Raw genomic sequence first — 13,871 nt, forward strand, 5'->3', positions numbered from 1 at the left:
CATGCATGGCCAGTTTATGTGTGAACATCAGTTTGACTGCTGAACTGTTTTTTTGGGGGTTTTTTTTGTGGCTGGTCACTCACCGATTTTTTTTAAAAATCATTGATTAAATCGACATGATCTATCTATCTATCTATCTATCTATCTATCTATCTATCTATCTATCTATCTATCTATCTATCTATCTATCTATCTATCTATCTATCTATCTATCTATCTATCTATCTATCTATCTATCTATCTATCTATCTATCTATCTATCTATCTATCTATCTATCTATCTATCTATCTATCTATCTATCTATCTATCTATCTATCTATCTATCTATCTATCTATCTATCTATCTATCTATCTAAAAATCCACCCATCCATCCATTATAGAGGTTACCGATCGTAAAGTCCTCGTGAAACTGTCTTTTCAAAGCCACTCTCTTTTTGCTTGGGGCGCTCAAACAGTTTCAACCATGCTGGACTGTTTAACACACCACAAATCAAGGACAGCAGGGAGGACGAGGTATGATTGCTTTCCCACCCAGGACGTAATCACAGTGGAGCTGCCACATCTCTGATTAAGACTGATAAATATCGACGAGCAGTTAATGAGATGTCAAGCAGGAACAAGGCCCTTACCTTCATGCCTACCGATGACACCAGTGGAGAGGAAAACTGACCTTGAGATGGCAATGTCCCAACTGTCTCTTCGAAGTGTGAGCAGCTCAGGCGATTCTTTTTTTATTTACGTATTTATCATTTGAGATACATGATTAAAATCAAATGATCTGTCTTTATATCTCTCTCCCAATTTTCTTTTTTTCAATTACTGCACAAAATATTTAACACTCACAAATGCACTCTCAAAAATAAAATGTTCTCAAACACAGGGACGATCAGTACAGTACTTATAATAATGGTCATGTTTTCCCCCCCCCTCAGAATTGTTTTCAACATGTATACTATATTTGGTTACTTTTCAGTAAGAATCCATTTTTCTTTTTTCCTTTTTTAATTGGCTGTGAGAAAACACATGCCCCAATGTGAGATGCAACCAATCGTTAAGACGTAGTCAAATTTGGTTGCACCTTGCCTAATAACTGCCTACACGGGTCATATTAACGAGTGGTCATTATTTGGCCCTCTCACATATTGAATGCGTCACCTTCATACACTCCGGAAGAAACAGATTAATCTGTCGACCTGGATAACATATTCTTATTGTACTCAGACACATTGCACAGTAATCATGTAATTATGCATTCAATCTTTTGAAAATAGAATAAAGCATTAGTTCAGCAAGTAAAATGCCTGCTAATTGTCCTTTGTCAATGAGTTTTCCTGTTAGGCCATGTGATTTATTAGTCACGCTTGGTATTCCGTTTACGCACCGTTTACTGTAAATTAAGACCTAATCTTAATAATGGTCCCCAAGGATGTCTTATCTCTTCAGAGCAGCATTTCAATGTGCTTGTTGAACGGCCCTGTTGTACCTGGAGGCGATCGTACCTCTTCGATGTCACACATTCTCACCACCTGTCGAGCTTTGACCGTGAACTTCAGGTCACCTGCTTGGTATGTGCTTGAGACCGTGTTGACTGTTGTCCCCCTGGCTTGGCAGACATAATCAGCCATCTCACAGACAGAACATACAGCTGCACCCAAACAATCAACAATAGAAGGCTTATGTGGGCCAGCAAAGGCCTGCTGCCCTTTTGGAAGGTGGAAGGTAGACGTGTACATATTACATGGTTTCTCAAGATGTTTGTCTTACAATTTCCTCTTCCAATATGTATTCCAGTATTTGTCATTTATTCATGAATGCTACATTTACATATTTTTTAAAGCACCTCACATTTATTTTTCAATTGTTGGCCTTTGTAAAATTTTTGCAGGAGAGATGGTGAGAGTACAAAACACAATTTATTTAAGTGCATGGGCGGAAAGGTGTTGTGACGGATGGTGATTTTTTTTTTGGGGGGGGGGTTCTTCCACACAAATATTCAACATCTGTAATTTTGTTTCCATTCAAATGTTTAATAAGAAATCCAAATGCTTTCAACTCCAAAATGGGACCATTTTAAATCAAATTAGTGGGTGGCGCCAGTCATTTGAATATGCTGTTTGGAGCGACATTTAAGACCAAGAAAGCCAGATAGATGTATTTTTAGGGATTCCGTGTTAATAAATGTGTTAAATATCGTTGTGATGTTTTTACATTGCAATATTGTATACATGTGTTTGTGGGCAGGTTTGTGTGTGTGTGTGTTTGTGTGTGTGTGTGTGTGCGTGTGTGTGCGTGTGTGTGTGTGTGTGTGTGTGTGTGTGTGTGTGTGTGTGTGTGCGCGCGCTAGTAAATGATTTATTGCATTGTTCAAGTTTGAAAAGATATTGGCATGAGTGATCAGGCTAAGAGGCATTTGTTGAGCATTGTTTTTTTTCTTGGTCAAATGTGTTTATATTTTCATTTTTGCAATGCTGGAGTGCTTTAATAACAGATAAAAACAAAGATATGCACTTTGAGTAAATCGGTGGTCGGACTTCCTGCCAATTAGCAAATTGTGCAGTTGGAGCGGTAATTGGGTTTTCCAGTCGACTGGAGTCTGTGCACAGCTCAGCCTAGAGAGGTCCGACGCTTAAAACCTTTCTATTTGTCCAGCAATTACGTGGGGTCTCTGTGTCACCATACAGACGCGACCAATTAGCTGTGCCCAACTCAAATGAAAGCGAGGGATTACTGCAAAAGTGCAAAGAGGGGAAGAAAAAGTAGCTTGTTGTGTGAAGCTTGTAAGGGGGAGGATGAGGCAACGTAAATTTAGAGATGATTAGGAGTGTGCATTGTTGCGCATATCTGCTGTGTGTCTGTATTTCGCATTTATCGTCATCCTGACCGACATGCGCACGGATATTTATGCTAATACAGTCCCGCTGACCAAGTGAGGATTCAAAATGAACCTTTATTGAGATCCCAATCGTTTTACCCGGCTTTACAGTATATGACATTTTTTGATGAAAAAAGTCTGCGCACAATCAATAATTTCCATCTTGTAGTGCCAGGACACGTCAATCGATCAATGTTTATAGTGCGCCAGTTCAGTATGCAATAAATTTATTGCAAAGAGACATGGTAGAAAGATGTGTACTTCCCACACAGTTCAATGTGCATGCTATGGTCTGTCTTTCAGGATACAACGTTGCAGTTGCAGAAATACCTGTAATGCTTTGAGAAAAATCGTGGTGACTTGAAACAAGTCAATCACCTTTAAAGTAGAACCATTCAGAACAGTGACAGTGTGAAACGGAAACTGTCTCAAATATAGTTTTCTTTCTGCCAAATGCAACACAAAAGCATCAATGTTTCAGACTTGCGTCGTACATCAAGGGGTAGAATGTGTTGCAACTATCTGCAGCTATCCAGACACTGAGGCCACAGATGCAACGCTTTATATTTTCTGTAATTGGACAGGGAAAGGAAGAAGACAGGAGCCTGGGGACAAGGCGAGTGTTGGATGAGGAAGAATCTACAGTATGATCTGAGCATCTTTCTCCTATTAGCTGAGAAACAAAGCCGTTGGCTCGGTGCCCTCAGAGACTAAACTCATATTAATTGGTGGGTAGGAAATACAATACAAGGAAAGCCTGTGTTGCACCTTATTGGCACACTGTGGATTTAAAACTTTTTTGAATATATTGCAGCGGCCTGAAAAAAAGAGTAACTTTGGATTTTTCCTAGTCCATCCATCCATCCATCCATCCATCTTCTGTTGTTTATTTACCAAGAATCAATACCCACTCACAAGGTGCCTGTAGCCTTATTGAAAAAAAAATGCTGGATATACAGTATGTTCTTTTACGCACCATTTAACTGCAAAGGTCGTCAGGCAAACTGAGAGAACAATTTAGTCCAAATGTGCGTCTAAAGGGAATGTCTAATAAGTCAAATGAAAAACTGCTGTTATGCGACTAAAATACTTGTAAAAAAAAAAAAAAATGTTTTACAAGCATAGTCAGGTCAGCGGCTCATGTTTCTTAAGATAATTTCATTACAAACCAGTAGTTTAAAAAAATATTTCTCCAAGAATTTGTTGTCTGTAATATCTCAGTCATCGCATTACCTTTCAAAGAATTTTATGTCCAATGCTCTTATAATATGTGCTATTTGACTTATTATCACCGCTAATGCTATTCACGTTGGCATGAATTAGTCGTTGTTTATCAATGGGGCTCATTTGCACAGAGGTGGGCAATTTTTCTCGCAAATATCTGCATATTACCTCATTTATATATAGCCACAGCGCACCGAGACACATTTTGCTTGGTATCTCGGTTCGTGACGCATTTCACCGTCTGCTTTGTGGATGAGTTCCGTTTGCTCTGTTTTTACCGGTTAGCACCACGCAGAAACCACACAATCCTTTAACTTATTCCCTCCCAAAGATGTTTTTAAACATCTTCTCAGACTTGGTCTAGAATTGTCTGGTACTGAATGAGTTAATAATTCCGTCCTGAGTGTAACAACAACTAACAACTGAAGCCAAGGCAGCAAAGTGGAACGTGGAAAGTTTTGAGCCGCTTTAGCAGTTGGCCTTTGTCTTAAATTATATGCAAGACAAAAAGGCCACTGCTGTAGTAGTGAGAATCCAAACAGAGGCTATGTTGAAAATGTTGAATTATTTTCAGATACTTTCTTAAATTACATACAGGCATAACAGCCAGGCCTTTTTTTCAGCAGGCTGGATGGTGATAAAAAAAAATCAAGTTATTTTTTGTTGTATGAATGTAAAAATTTTGCATGCACCACCCATGGGAACTAACGACTCCAAATGGTCTGTGGGAGAAGTGGAGGCAATTTAATGTTCATGCAAACTCCAAAGCACTGTTTTTCTTTCAGTGGGCACGTCTGCTGCTTTGTATATATACACATGTTTTCGCCTTCCGTAATTATTGCCCACTTTTTCTTGTCAGGTTGTACATGCAGTAAAGTCGTCATGTTTCCACCACAGCACAGTTCAGCTGGCGACAGCACGATTTAGAATTTTAAATCCAGATTTTTCCTTTGCCGTACTCTAGCAGCAGGATGTGTCGACTGTCATTCCAGTGCAACAAAAGAGGCGCACGCAAAAAGTAAAACTAAGAATAAATACGAGATGGAGGCTATCTAGCATTTTGTGTTCTTTCGTCTTGGTATGTGGCTGTTTGAAAACAAAAGGTGCATTTTGGGATCTTATTTCAAATCCCGCTGTCACTTGAGAAGGACAGAACTCTTGTCACCCAATTGGTGGATTGCATTTGTTTAGCCTCCTTTGGGTACATTCCCACTGTCGTGAGTATGATGGTTCCAAATAGTGGTACGGTACATCGGATTTATATTTGCAAGGTTGAACCTGAGTGAATGGCTACAATTGCCAACTGACAATCTTGTGGTGTAACATCGTCCGAAAAAGAGAATAGGATCCGAAGCGTACTGGAAAAAGATGAGGCATTGTAAAATAGGAACCGGATGGTTATTTTGCATCATTTTTCCTACGGCCTTTAACAACAATCTATACGGTATGCATGGCCACGAACAACACAGTATCTCATCAATACACAGCTACCGTCAAATTCATAAATCCATTCATCCTCTAAAGCTAAAGAACACATTGTCTGGAAGTTGACAACCCTGACTCCCTGAATGGTCTGTATGAGATTGATGCAATTATTGAGGACGATGAAGCCTTCAGGTTTTCAGTAGTGTTCATACCAGGCTGTGGATGTGCAGAAGGCTGAGCCGAGACAGGATGATTGCCGGCCAGACAGGAAATGAAGAGAGATAATGATAGGTCAGCCTGCCATATGCCTGTGTTCACTGTGTCCCAGCAATGTCACTGGCTTTGTCGCCTGACATCGCTTGATTCTTTGATGCAGGTCGTTTTGTGAGGAAGTTTATTAAAGCTTCTAACGTGGAGAAGAAGTTGCATTTTCTCGAACTAAGAATGAACATGAGGTTGCACTTTTAATTTATTTCCTTTGGCGAAAGCACACTTAGTCAAATGTCTTTCTCTTCATCCCTATGCCTTCAACTCATTTCACATCGCCAAAGAATGTTATTCTATACTGACTTATCCTACCGTTCTTACAAAATATGAAACATACTGGCTGTTTGGAAAGACAACAAAAATCCAATATGCAATGTACTGTATATGTCATTTATTTTGTTTAATCATCATTTCATCAGCTGAATCCTCTTCGCTTTTCCATCTGATTGTTTCAAATGCACTGTCCCAAATGGTCTTGTGACCCATCTGGTAAGTGGCGCTAGGGAAGTGTGGGAGAGGGGATGGGGCACAAATAAATACATAGGAAAGGATTTGAACAAATTAAAACAATAATTTTGATTATTTCTGCATCCAGGTACTAGTAAGTAGAAAATTGTCCACGACGGGTTGCTCTGCATACCTTATATGCATATATATATATATATATATATATATATATATATATATATATATATATATATATATATATATATATATATATATATATATGTGTATATATATATATATATATATATGTGTATATATATATACTTCTCCAAAGTTGACCTTGTGATTCTATTAATAAAAAAGGGATGTTTTTAACAGTTGTCCACAGAATATAGCATATTGTTCCAGATATAATTGCTCCTCGTCATGGTTCAGTTCATGCGTTAATTCTCCACAGTGGCAAATAGCGGAAGCTGTATTGTACAGTATACTTGTGTGCAACATGACACACCTGCACATCCAAGCACACTTAATTACACATTCACACACGCATACACATACACACACACACACACACATTAAAAAGGCCGAGTGGTCTGTTGTGTTGCCACAGTCCTTGTGTCCCCGTCTCACAGAAAGAGTCCACTTGGGGTATTTCAGTTTGACCAGCCATTTTGAAACCACAAATCTCCCTCAAATGTAAGAAAGTCAAAATTAAAGGAAAAAGTTTGATGAGGACAAAAACAAGAAACAGTTGATGACCAAGTGATCCTGATCTTGTCAAAACCTTGCTTCAGGTCAACAAAGGGTACAACTGTCCTTAAACAAGCATTTGACGGACCGCCACAATTAACCTGTTAATTGACTTGAGTCCATCATAGTACCTCACCCTTCTTCAGCAAGTGCCCTTTTAGATAACACACCTTCAATATGAAGATGGAGAACAACACATACGCAGTGGAACAACTTCCGGGAAAGAATTGTCCTCTGTCTCCTTTTAGTTTTTGTCTTCCAACATGATCATTCTTTGCTATTGGTTATGTCCGTCAAAGTTGGGGTTGCGGGGCAGAAGGAAGGGGGCGCTCACATCAGGATAACTGTGACATTTCAGTTAGCAAAGCCAAGCTTCCTAAAACACACGATCATGCAAAGTAAACCTAAACCAGAGCTGTTGAGGCTCAAATGGGACGGGTACACTGACCCCTCTCTTTCAGAACACACACAAATTGTGATTGAATAGAAAAAAAAGTACACAATGAATAATATAAAACAGGAAGTGGTAGTGTTGAAAAACAAAAAGTAAACAAGTTTGAGGCACTGCAAAAGTCAGTTTTGTAGTGTCTAATTGGCAGAGATGGGTCAGGCAGCTTGGAATTTTCCAATGGCTCGATCTGGCACGGTTCCTCTCCCTTTGCTCCTCAAACTGGTCATCTTGCGACTGCACCGCCGTGGGTGTGTCTTTTCTCACACCTGGACAGGAAGTGTCTGGTTCATCTGTAATCTCATGTCCTGAATGCTACCCAATATCTTCTTCTGGTGGCCAGCCAATGTAACGCCTATCCGCAGCAAGTCCCTAAATAGAGAAAAAGCGGAAGAAGGGAAAGTGAGTGCAGGCGGTTGGGTCATAATAAAATAAAATCAGCCAAAGGTCACATTTCAAACATTGAACTGTAAATCTAATTTCAACCACGAGTGTAAACAAGCTGGATGATCCACACTCTTGGTCATCAACCATAAAATGCCTCCTTCAGTTTAAGTCAACAAAACGGGGGCTACGGGATCATGCTGCTGTTGCTCGGCAGGTGAGCAAAAAGGCACGCAAGTTAAACTGCTAGAGAATAATAGCTAATGATTAAATCACCAGTGTAGCTACTGTTAGGCAGCTGAACTGTAGAGCTGATATGCCCGAAAGCTTCCGTTTCTAAGAAGTACAAGTACCATCCTGGAGATTTTTTGTTTCCGAAAAGTATTAAAGGGGTATTAAATAGGGAAAATGCCCGATTCACGAGACTAGAAAGAGAATCATCACGGGCAATAATTAAAAAAAATCAAATAAAACCACCATGGAATGTAATCGAGGATCTTCAAATATAAGCAAAGTTCCATAATATTGTTTTCTGTGATGCGCAATAATTCTGTAGAAGCCCATTCATTCACATATAGACATCAAGGAGGACTTGAGCCCCCTGCCCTTTTTCATACTGGAAAAAAAGTACTATAAAGAAAAAAAAATAATTATTAACCTTTTCCTCACTCTCTCTCTCTCTTATAAATTCACACTACTTCTTTGGCCCAGCTTTCTTGTCAAAGGATGGTTATGTTTGAGGTGTAACAATATGGTTTTTGACCGATATGATTCGACACAAACTGATATATGAGACATGCGCACAGCGACCATATCAGTATTTCGCCTGTCCATACCCTTAGTTAGTTACATGATGTAGGGACATTGTGAAAAAAATCTAATCACTTATACTTTACTGCAGGGGGGCCCATTAGGTAGATCCTGATCTACCGGTAGATCTAAGACTGGTCCCAAGTAGATCCGAGGATTGTCGAGGAGAAAAAAAACACAAACCTTCGTGTGTCTTTGTACATGTTAATAATATATTTTTTGTGTTAATGTAGGCTGCACCCTAATCATCCTATCAGTCTCATTTTCACTAAAAAAATATTCAAAAAAATAAAATAAAGCAGGTAAATTTTAAATTTACGGTGGCGCGTGATTACGTCAACGGAAGTTGTTAGCGCTCAGCAGTTTGCAATTGCAGCTTGTGATCAGAGCTGGTGCGCTTTATCTTTTATCGTCATGATTCTCATTCAGAGTTTGCTTCGTGTAAAATTCACTGAGGGCACGAGCAAAGAATAGGAATCGAGAAGGGCCCAGGGAAGCACTTTAAAACGGTACGTGTGAGCTACGATAGTTAACAGGCTGCAAAAGTGCGTCGCATGCCTCTGTTTCAGGCTGTTTCTCATTATGGCGTGCGTGCGTGTGTGTGTGTGCGCTTGCGCATGCGCGTGCCGGTAAGGGTAGATTAGTTAGTTGATCAGGAGGTTAGTTGATCGAAAAGTAGATCTTTGATCCAAAAAGTTTGGGCACCCCTGCTTTACTGGATCAAAATAGAACATATCATTGAGTAAAGATTTGTGACATGTATAAGACCAGCCCTAGTTTGTTGCATTTGTTTCAGCACACAGGTCATCTTAAGCATAATTCATTTAACTAAAATGTTGTCCACACATAACTAATGCAAAACATGTCATTGAATAAAATTCTAGTCACCTGACCTCTAAAAAACGCATGGAAAAGCCTCATTTAACCCTCGTAGTCCACCGCTTGCGATAAATGTAAAATTATGTCTTTGAATCAAAGGCAAAGGCATTCGGAAAAACACGAGAGAGCTGAAACATATGGGGGGGTTCTAAAATGGCCTAAATTTCATGACGTCACCGGCTGATAATTCTCAGGCATTGCAGCAATAATAAAAAAGGTTTTGATTCCGTAATCTTCACAATTTACATATTTTGCACCATAGAGACCCATTATAATTCATATTTTTTAATGCATCGTAAACCTAATGTGTAAACATGCATTTCACACGATTTTTACGTCAATCGCTTTGTTTTCGCTTGGACAGACGTATGCATGCCACATTGTTGGGTTGAGGTCATTCCAATTGTGCAACTTTTAGGTGGCGCCAGAGGATCGCAAATGAGTTTGCCTTTTTGCAAACCAATGCATTTTACATGAACACGTCCGGTCGGGATTCTTAGTAGGGCTTGGTTGGGACCTCCAGACACAATTTTTTTTCCTTTTGCAAAAAATAAAGAATAATCCCAAAGAACTAATAAAAACTATATATGTATGGATAGCACAGATGCCTCTGAACATTTTGAGTGTTTGAAACAAAAAAAAAAAGAATGTTTGTATAACACAAAATACATCATTACAAAAATTGTAAAATGCGTAACTTAGGGTTTTTTTTCATTTGAAGGACCCAAGGGTTAAGGGGCTCATAAAGTACATCCATTTTTGGAACAGTCATATTGGTGCACTGTTCATGTCACCATCAATGAAAATTCAAATCTACATCAAGTGAAAACCACTTTACCACTTGATGGAGGCGTGGCTTAGGAGACCTTTTTTTTGTTTGTTTGTTTGTTTGATGTAACATATTGATGTTTCCACGCAGGTAAATATTCTCATTTAAGGCCTGAGAGAGTGCATCATCTTCATTACTGAAGAGGGTCTAATCCAATTCCTCTGAGGCAACGATTAGTTTACTTTTGGGGCTCTGCCACAGTGTGTGTCCTCTCCATTCACAATCACACACAAATTGTGGATAATCTAATATTATACCCGGATACCTCACCATGTGCTTGACTGTGGGACTTTTGGCTTGCTCTCTGTGAGCTCAATCCAGAACCCAAAGATATGAACACATATTCTCACCACTTGTTCATCCTTTCCAAAACTTACTGAGGGCATATCACTCCAATTACGCACAAATACAGGAAGGCTTTTGTTTTTTCCTAGTTTGTCATTCCCATCAGCATAGCGACAGAGGATGAAATGAAAATAAATGGGTGCCATTAGAGGAATTACTGGCCATTTGGGGCAACAGAGAGCCACAGAACACCACACCTGTCAGCCTGACCAAATTGAAACAAATTACCCCCACCTCTCGTGCCTATTACGCTGCTAATGAGGAGGACTTATTTATCATTACAATCCTAATTAATTTACTTGATCATCACCGGCCTCCGATTTTCGCAAATTTTATTACATAATTTCCTCTTTGTAAACAGCAACAGGAGGCAGGTGAATTTTCAAGGTCAACAATTAGTTGATGGGGTGGGGGGGGCAAAAACAGACAACATGAGTCTGGGTTAAATGACACTGTAGTTTTGAAAGGGGAGCACAGCAAAGCGATTCCCACCACTTTTTTTGTGAGTTATGCTATATTTCCACCACCTGCTTTTGTGCTAAACTTACGCGATGACTGCTTCTTCACTATCATCACCACTTCATCATGTTTAATCGAGCCGTGAGGCTTTTTTTCAATTCGGCCAAGGGCAAGCCACATTCCCTACATTTTGCTCTCAACCTCAGATCAATCACTTTAGGCCTGATTATCTGAAGTGATCCACTCACTCTGCTGTCATCTGGGCAACCAGGTCAAAGGAAGCAAATCCGGCATTGATGAAATTGTCATGGTAGCGGCTCATCTTGATGGCGTCCAGCCAGTCTCCCACAGTGGTGAAAGTTGTATAGTCTGGCACGCAGCGGTCAAGCAAGGGTTGGGATACCCTGCGTGGCGGAATTCAGGTAAGGAGGAGAGAGAAAGAGAGAGAGGGTTAAGGTGGTTACTCTATCGCCTCTATCGGCCAACCTAACACAATAAAATGCCTCCTTGCTGAGCGCCACCTCACCACCTCTCCTCCTCTCTCCTCTCCTCTCCGCCACATGTCATGAGTTGTGCATGTGTGTGGGGGGATGGAGCTAGCTTGGGTGTCACTTTAATGAGTGGAGAGACTGGCTGGAGGTTTGGTTGGTGGATGCTGGCGCTGCAGCTACAATGAAAAAAAAATGGTGTGGAATTTATTCAATTTTAATTTGTCAAGTGGGTCCTTGACAGTTTGCACTGTGGTCGACTGGTCAGCACGTCTGCCTCACTGCGTAGGGGTGCAGGGTTTGATTCCGGCTTCGGCCTTACTGTGTGGAGTTTGCATGTTCTCCCAGTGCCTATGTGGGTTTTCTCCAGGTACTCCCACATTCCACAAACATGCTTGGCAGGTTAATGGAACACTCTAAATTGTCCTTAGTTGTGTGTGTGAGCGCGAATCATTGTTCATCTATGTGTACGCTGTGATTGGCTGACAACCAGTTCAGGGTGCACCCTGTCTACTACCTGAAGACATCTGGGATAGGCTCCAGCGTGCCCATGACCCACGTGAGGATAAGTGGATAAGTAAATGGATGGATGGATGACATCAAATCATCTGGATCCAGATACATTTTTAAGTAGAGTACACATCTAAATCTAGATGATTCTATTGTGTGCAGCCACTTGACAAAACACAATTGGGTAAATTCAACACACCAGGTTTTTCAGTGTAATGACAGGAGGTGTCTGCTTACAAATGTAATATTAGATATGTAATTGAAGATAGCAAGTTGAGAAAAGAGTCACAGAGCAGATATGGCACTCAGCCTTTCAAAACTATAACATCGGAATATTGGCATGACAAATGTTCCCCCCTTCGTATACCGAAGAGTGACCTAGGAAATGTTTGACAACAGGCAGTGTAAAAGATGCTTTTAGGTCTTTGGTCTGAAATGCTATTATTTGGGGGTTGGGCAGGGGGGAGGGGCGGTAGGCATCATTGGAATTATTAAAGGCTGCTTGAGTATGGAAAACCCTTTAAATCCCCCAAAAAGATGTATGAATGAAAATGGAAAACAATATTTGCAATAGCAGCTTCCAATCACCAGTAAAAACGTTTTTCAGGCTTCTGGAGAGTTCGAGTGAAATTCGATGGCCATTCATGAGATGGAGGGGGGGCACTGCAAAAACCTGGAAATATGTGAATGGTAGATCATCTCTTCTTGCGGCTGTGGGAATCTATTTACTGTATGAAAGAAACATTTCAGGGGTTGTATTTAGCCAATAAACTGAGTTAACAATAAATTGTGTTTTTGTTTTTGTTTCTCAAACAAAGATTAGCAATTCACAGGACAGCATGAATTTAATGAATATTTGTGAGTGACTATATCGTGTATATTCATGTTTATGCGTAACCTTTCACCCATACATTATTCCACTACAACACAAAGGAGGCCCCCTTTTTAAAGAAAACTCCTGAGCCCCTTTGCTGATGAGTGCTCCAGATAGATGGCCCACCTTGGAAGTTTAATAAAAGTGTAACAACTCAGAGAAAAGTGGAGCGGATGAAGAAAAGGTGGGAGAGAAGAGTTAGAGGGAGGTGTGTTGAGGGAAAGAGTTTGCAAGGAGAAAGAACTGGGAGCACCCAAAGAGAAAGAGTGCTACTGTCTGCCCTCCTCTCTGCTCTGTTGATTCCTGTCATCCTTTTTGATGGCATTAGATTCATTAACAATTAAAAGAGGAATGAAGAAGGGTGGGGAAAAAAAGAGAGCAGGCAAAGAACTGTAGCTAATAACTGCAATACAGAGGCTCCATTGAGTGGTGTAGATTGAGTGATTTTTAATAAGAGCCATGCTTCGGTGCCCAAGGCCTCAGGCTGTTGTTAAAGCGAGACCAGGGCTCTTCTTTAATGGGGTATTGTTGGTGCTCCTTCTCTCAAGTTAGCTTCAAATAAATCCAGTATGTTGCTGGCCACATGTAATCAACCAGTTGGAGCACAGTAGGGATGCTGGGTAATGTCCGACTCCCTCCAATGATGATGACATGGGCAACAACTAAAATGCCTGGAACTGTGACAGTTTCTCCAAACTTTAGTCTTTTTTTCCCCAAAACTCCAAAGCAGTGGCTGTTTGGAATTTCTATTTGGAAATCTTAGGAGAGAAGAAATAGAAAGAAAAATACACAAATGGCCAAATGCAATGTGAGCTGTGTGGCTGGCATAAACAATAGTTGCTCATTACTCTGACA

At 40.2% G+C, this 13,871-nt stretch overlaps 1 protein-coding gene across 14 annotated transcripts in view; it reads right to left on the bottom strand.

Moving 5' to 3' along the window:
• Nucleotides 1–6,166: 6,166 nt before the first annotated feature.
• Nucleotides 6,167–13,871, bottom strand: part of LOC127606300 (ephrin type-B receptor 3-like) — a 55,723-nt gene continuing 48,018 nt past the window's right edge. For 12 of the 14 annotated variants that reach the window (XM_052074498.1, XM_052074500.1, XM_052074497.1 and 9 more), the window contains exons 15-16: nt 11,393–11,548; nt 6,167–7,810 (exon numbers count right to left, since the gene is read on the bottom strand). In XM_052074498.1, the coding sequence (XP_051930458.1) occupies nt 7,702–7,810; nt 11,393–11,548 (265 nt within the window). In that variant the 3' untranslated portion in view covers nt 6,167–7,701. The remainder of the gene's footprint in view (nt 7,811–11,392; nt 11,549–13,871) is intronic. The other 2 variants (XM_052074509.1, XM_052074510.1) reach the window with 1 other exon arrangement.

The sequence above is a fragment of the Hippocampus zosterae genome, chromosome 8 (assembly GCF_025434085.1).
Source record: "Hippocampus zosterae strain Florida chromosome 8, ASM2543408v3, whole genome shotgun sequence".
Classification (NCBI taxonomy): domain Eukaryota; kingdom Metazoa; phylum Chordata; class Actinopteri; order Syngnathiformes; family Syngnathidae; genus Hippocampus; species Hippocampus zosterae.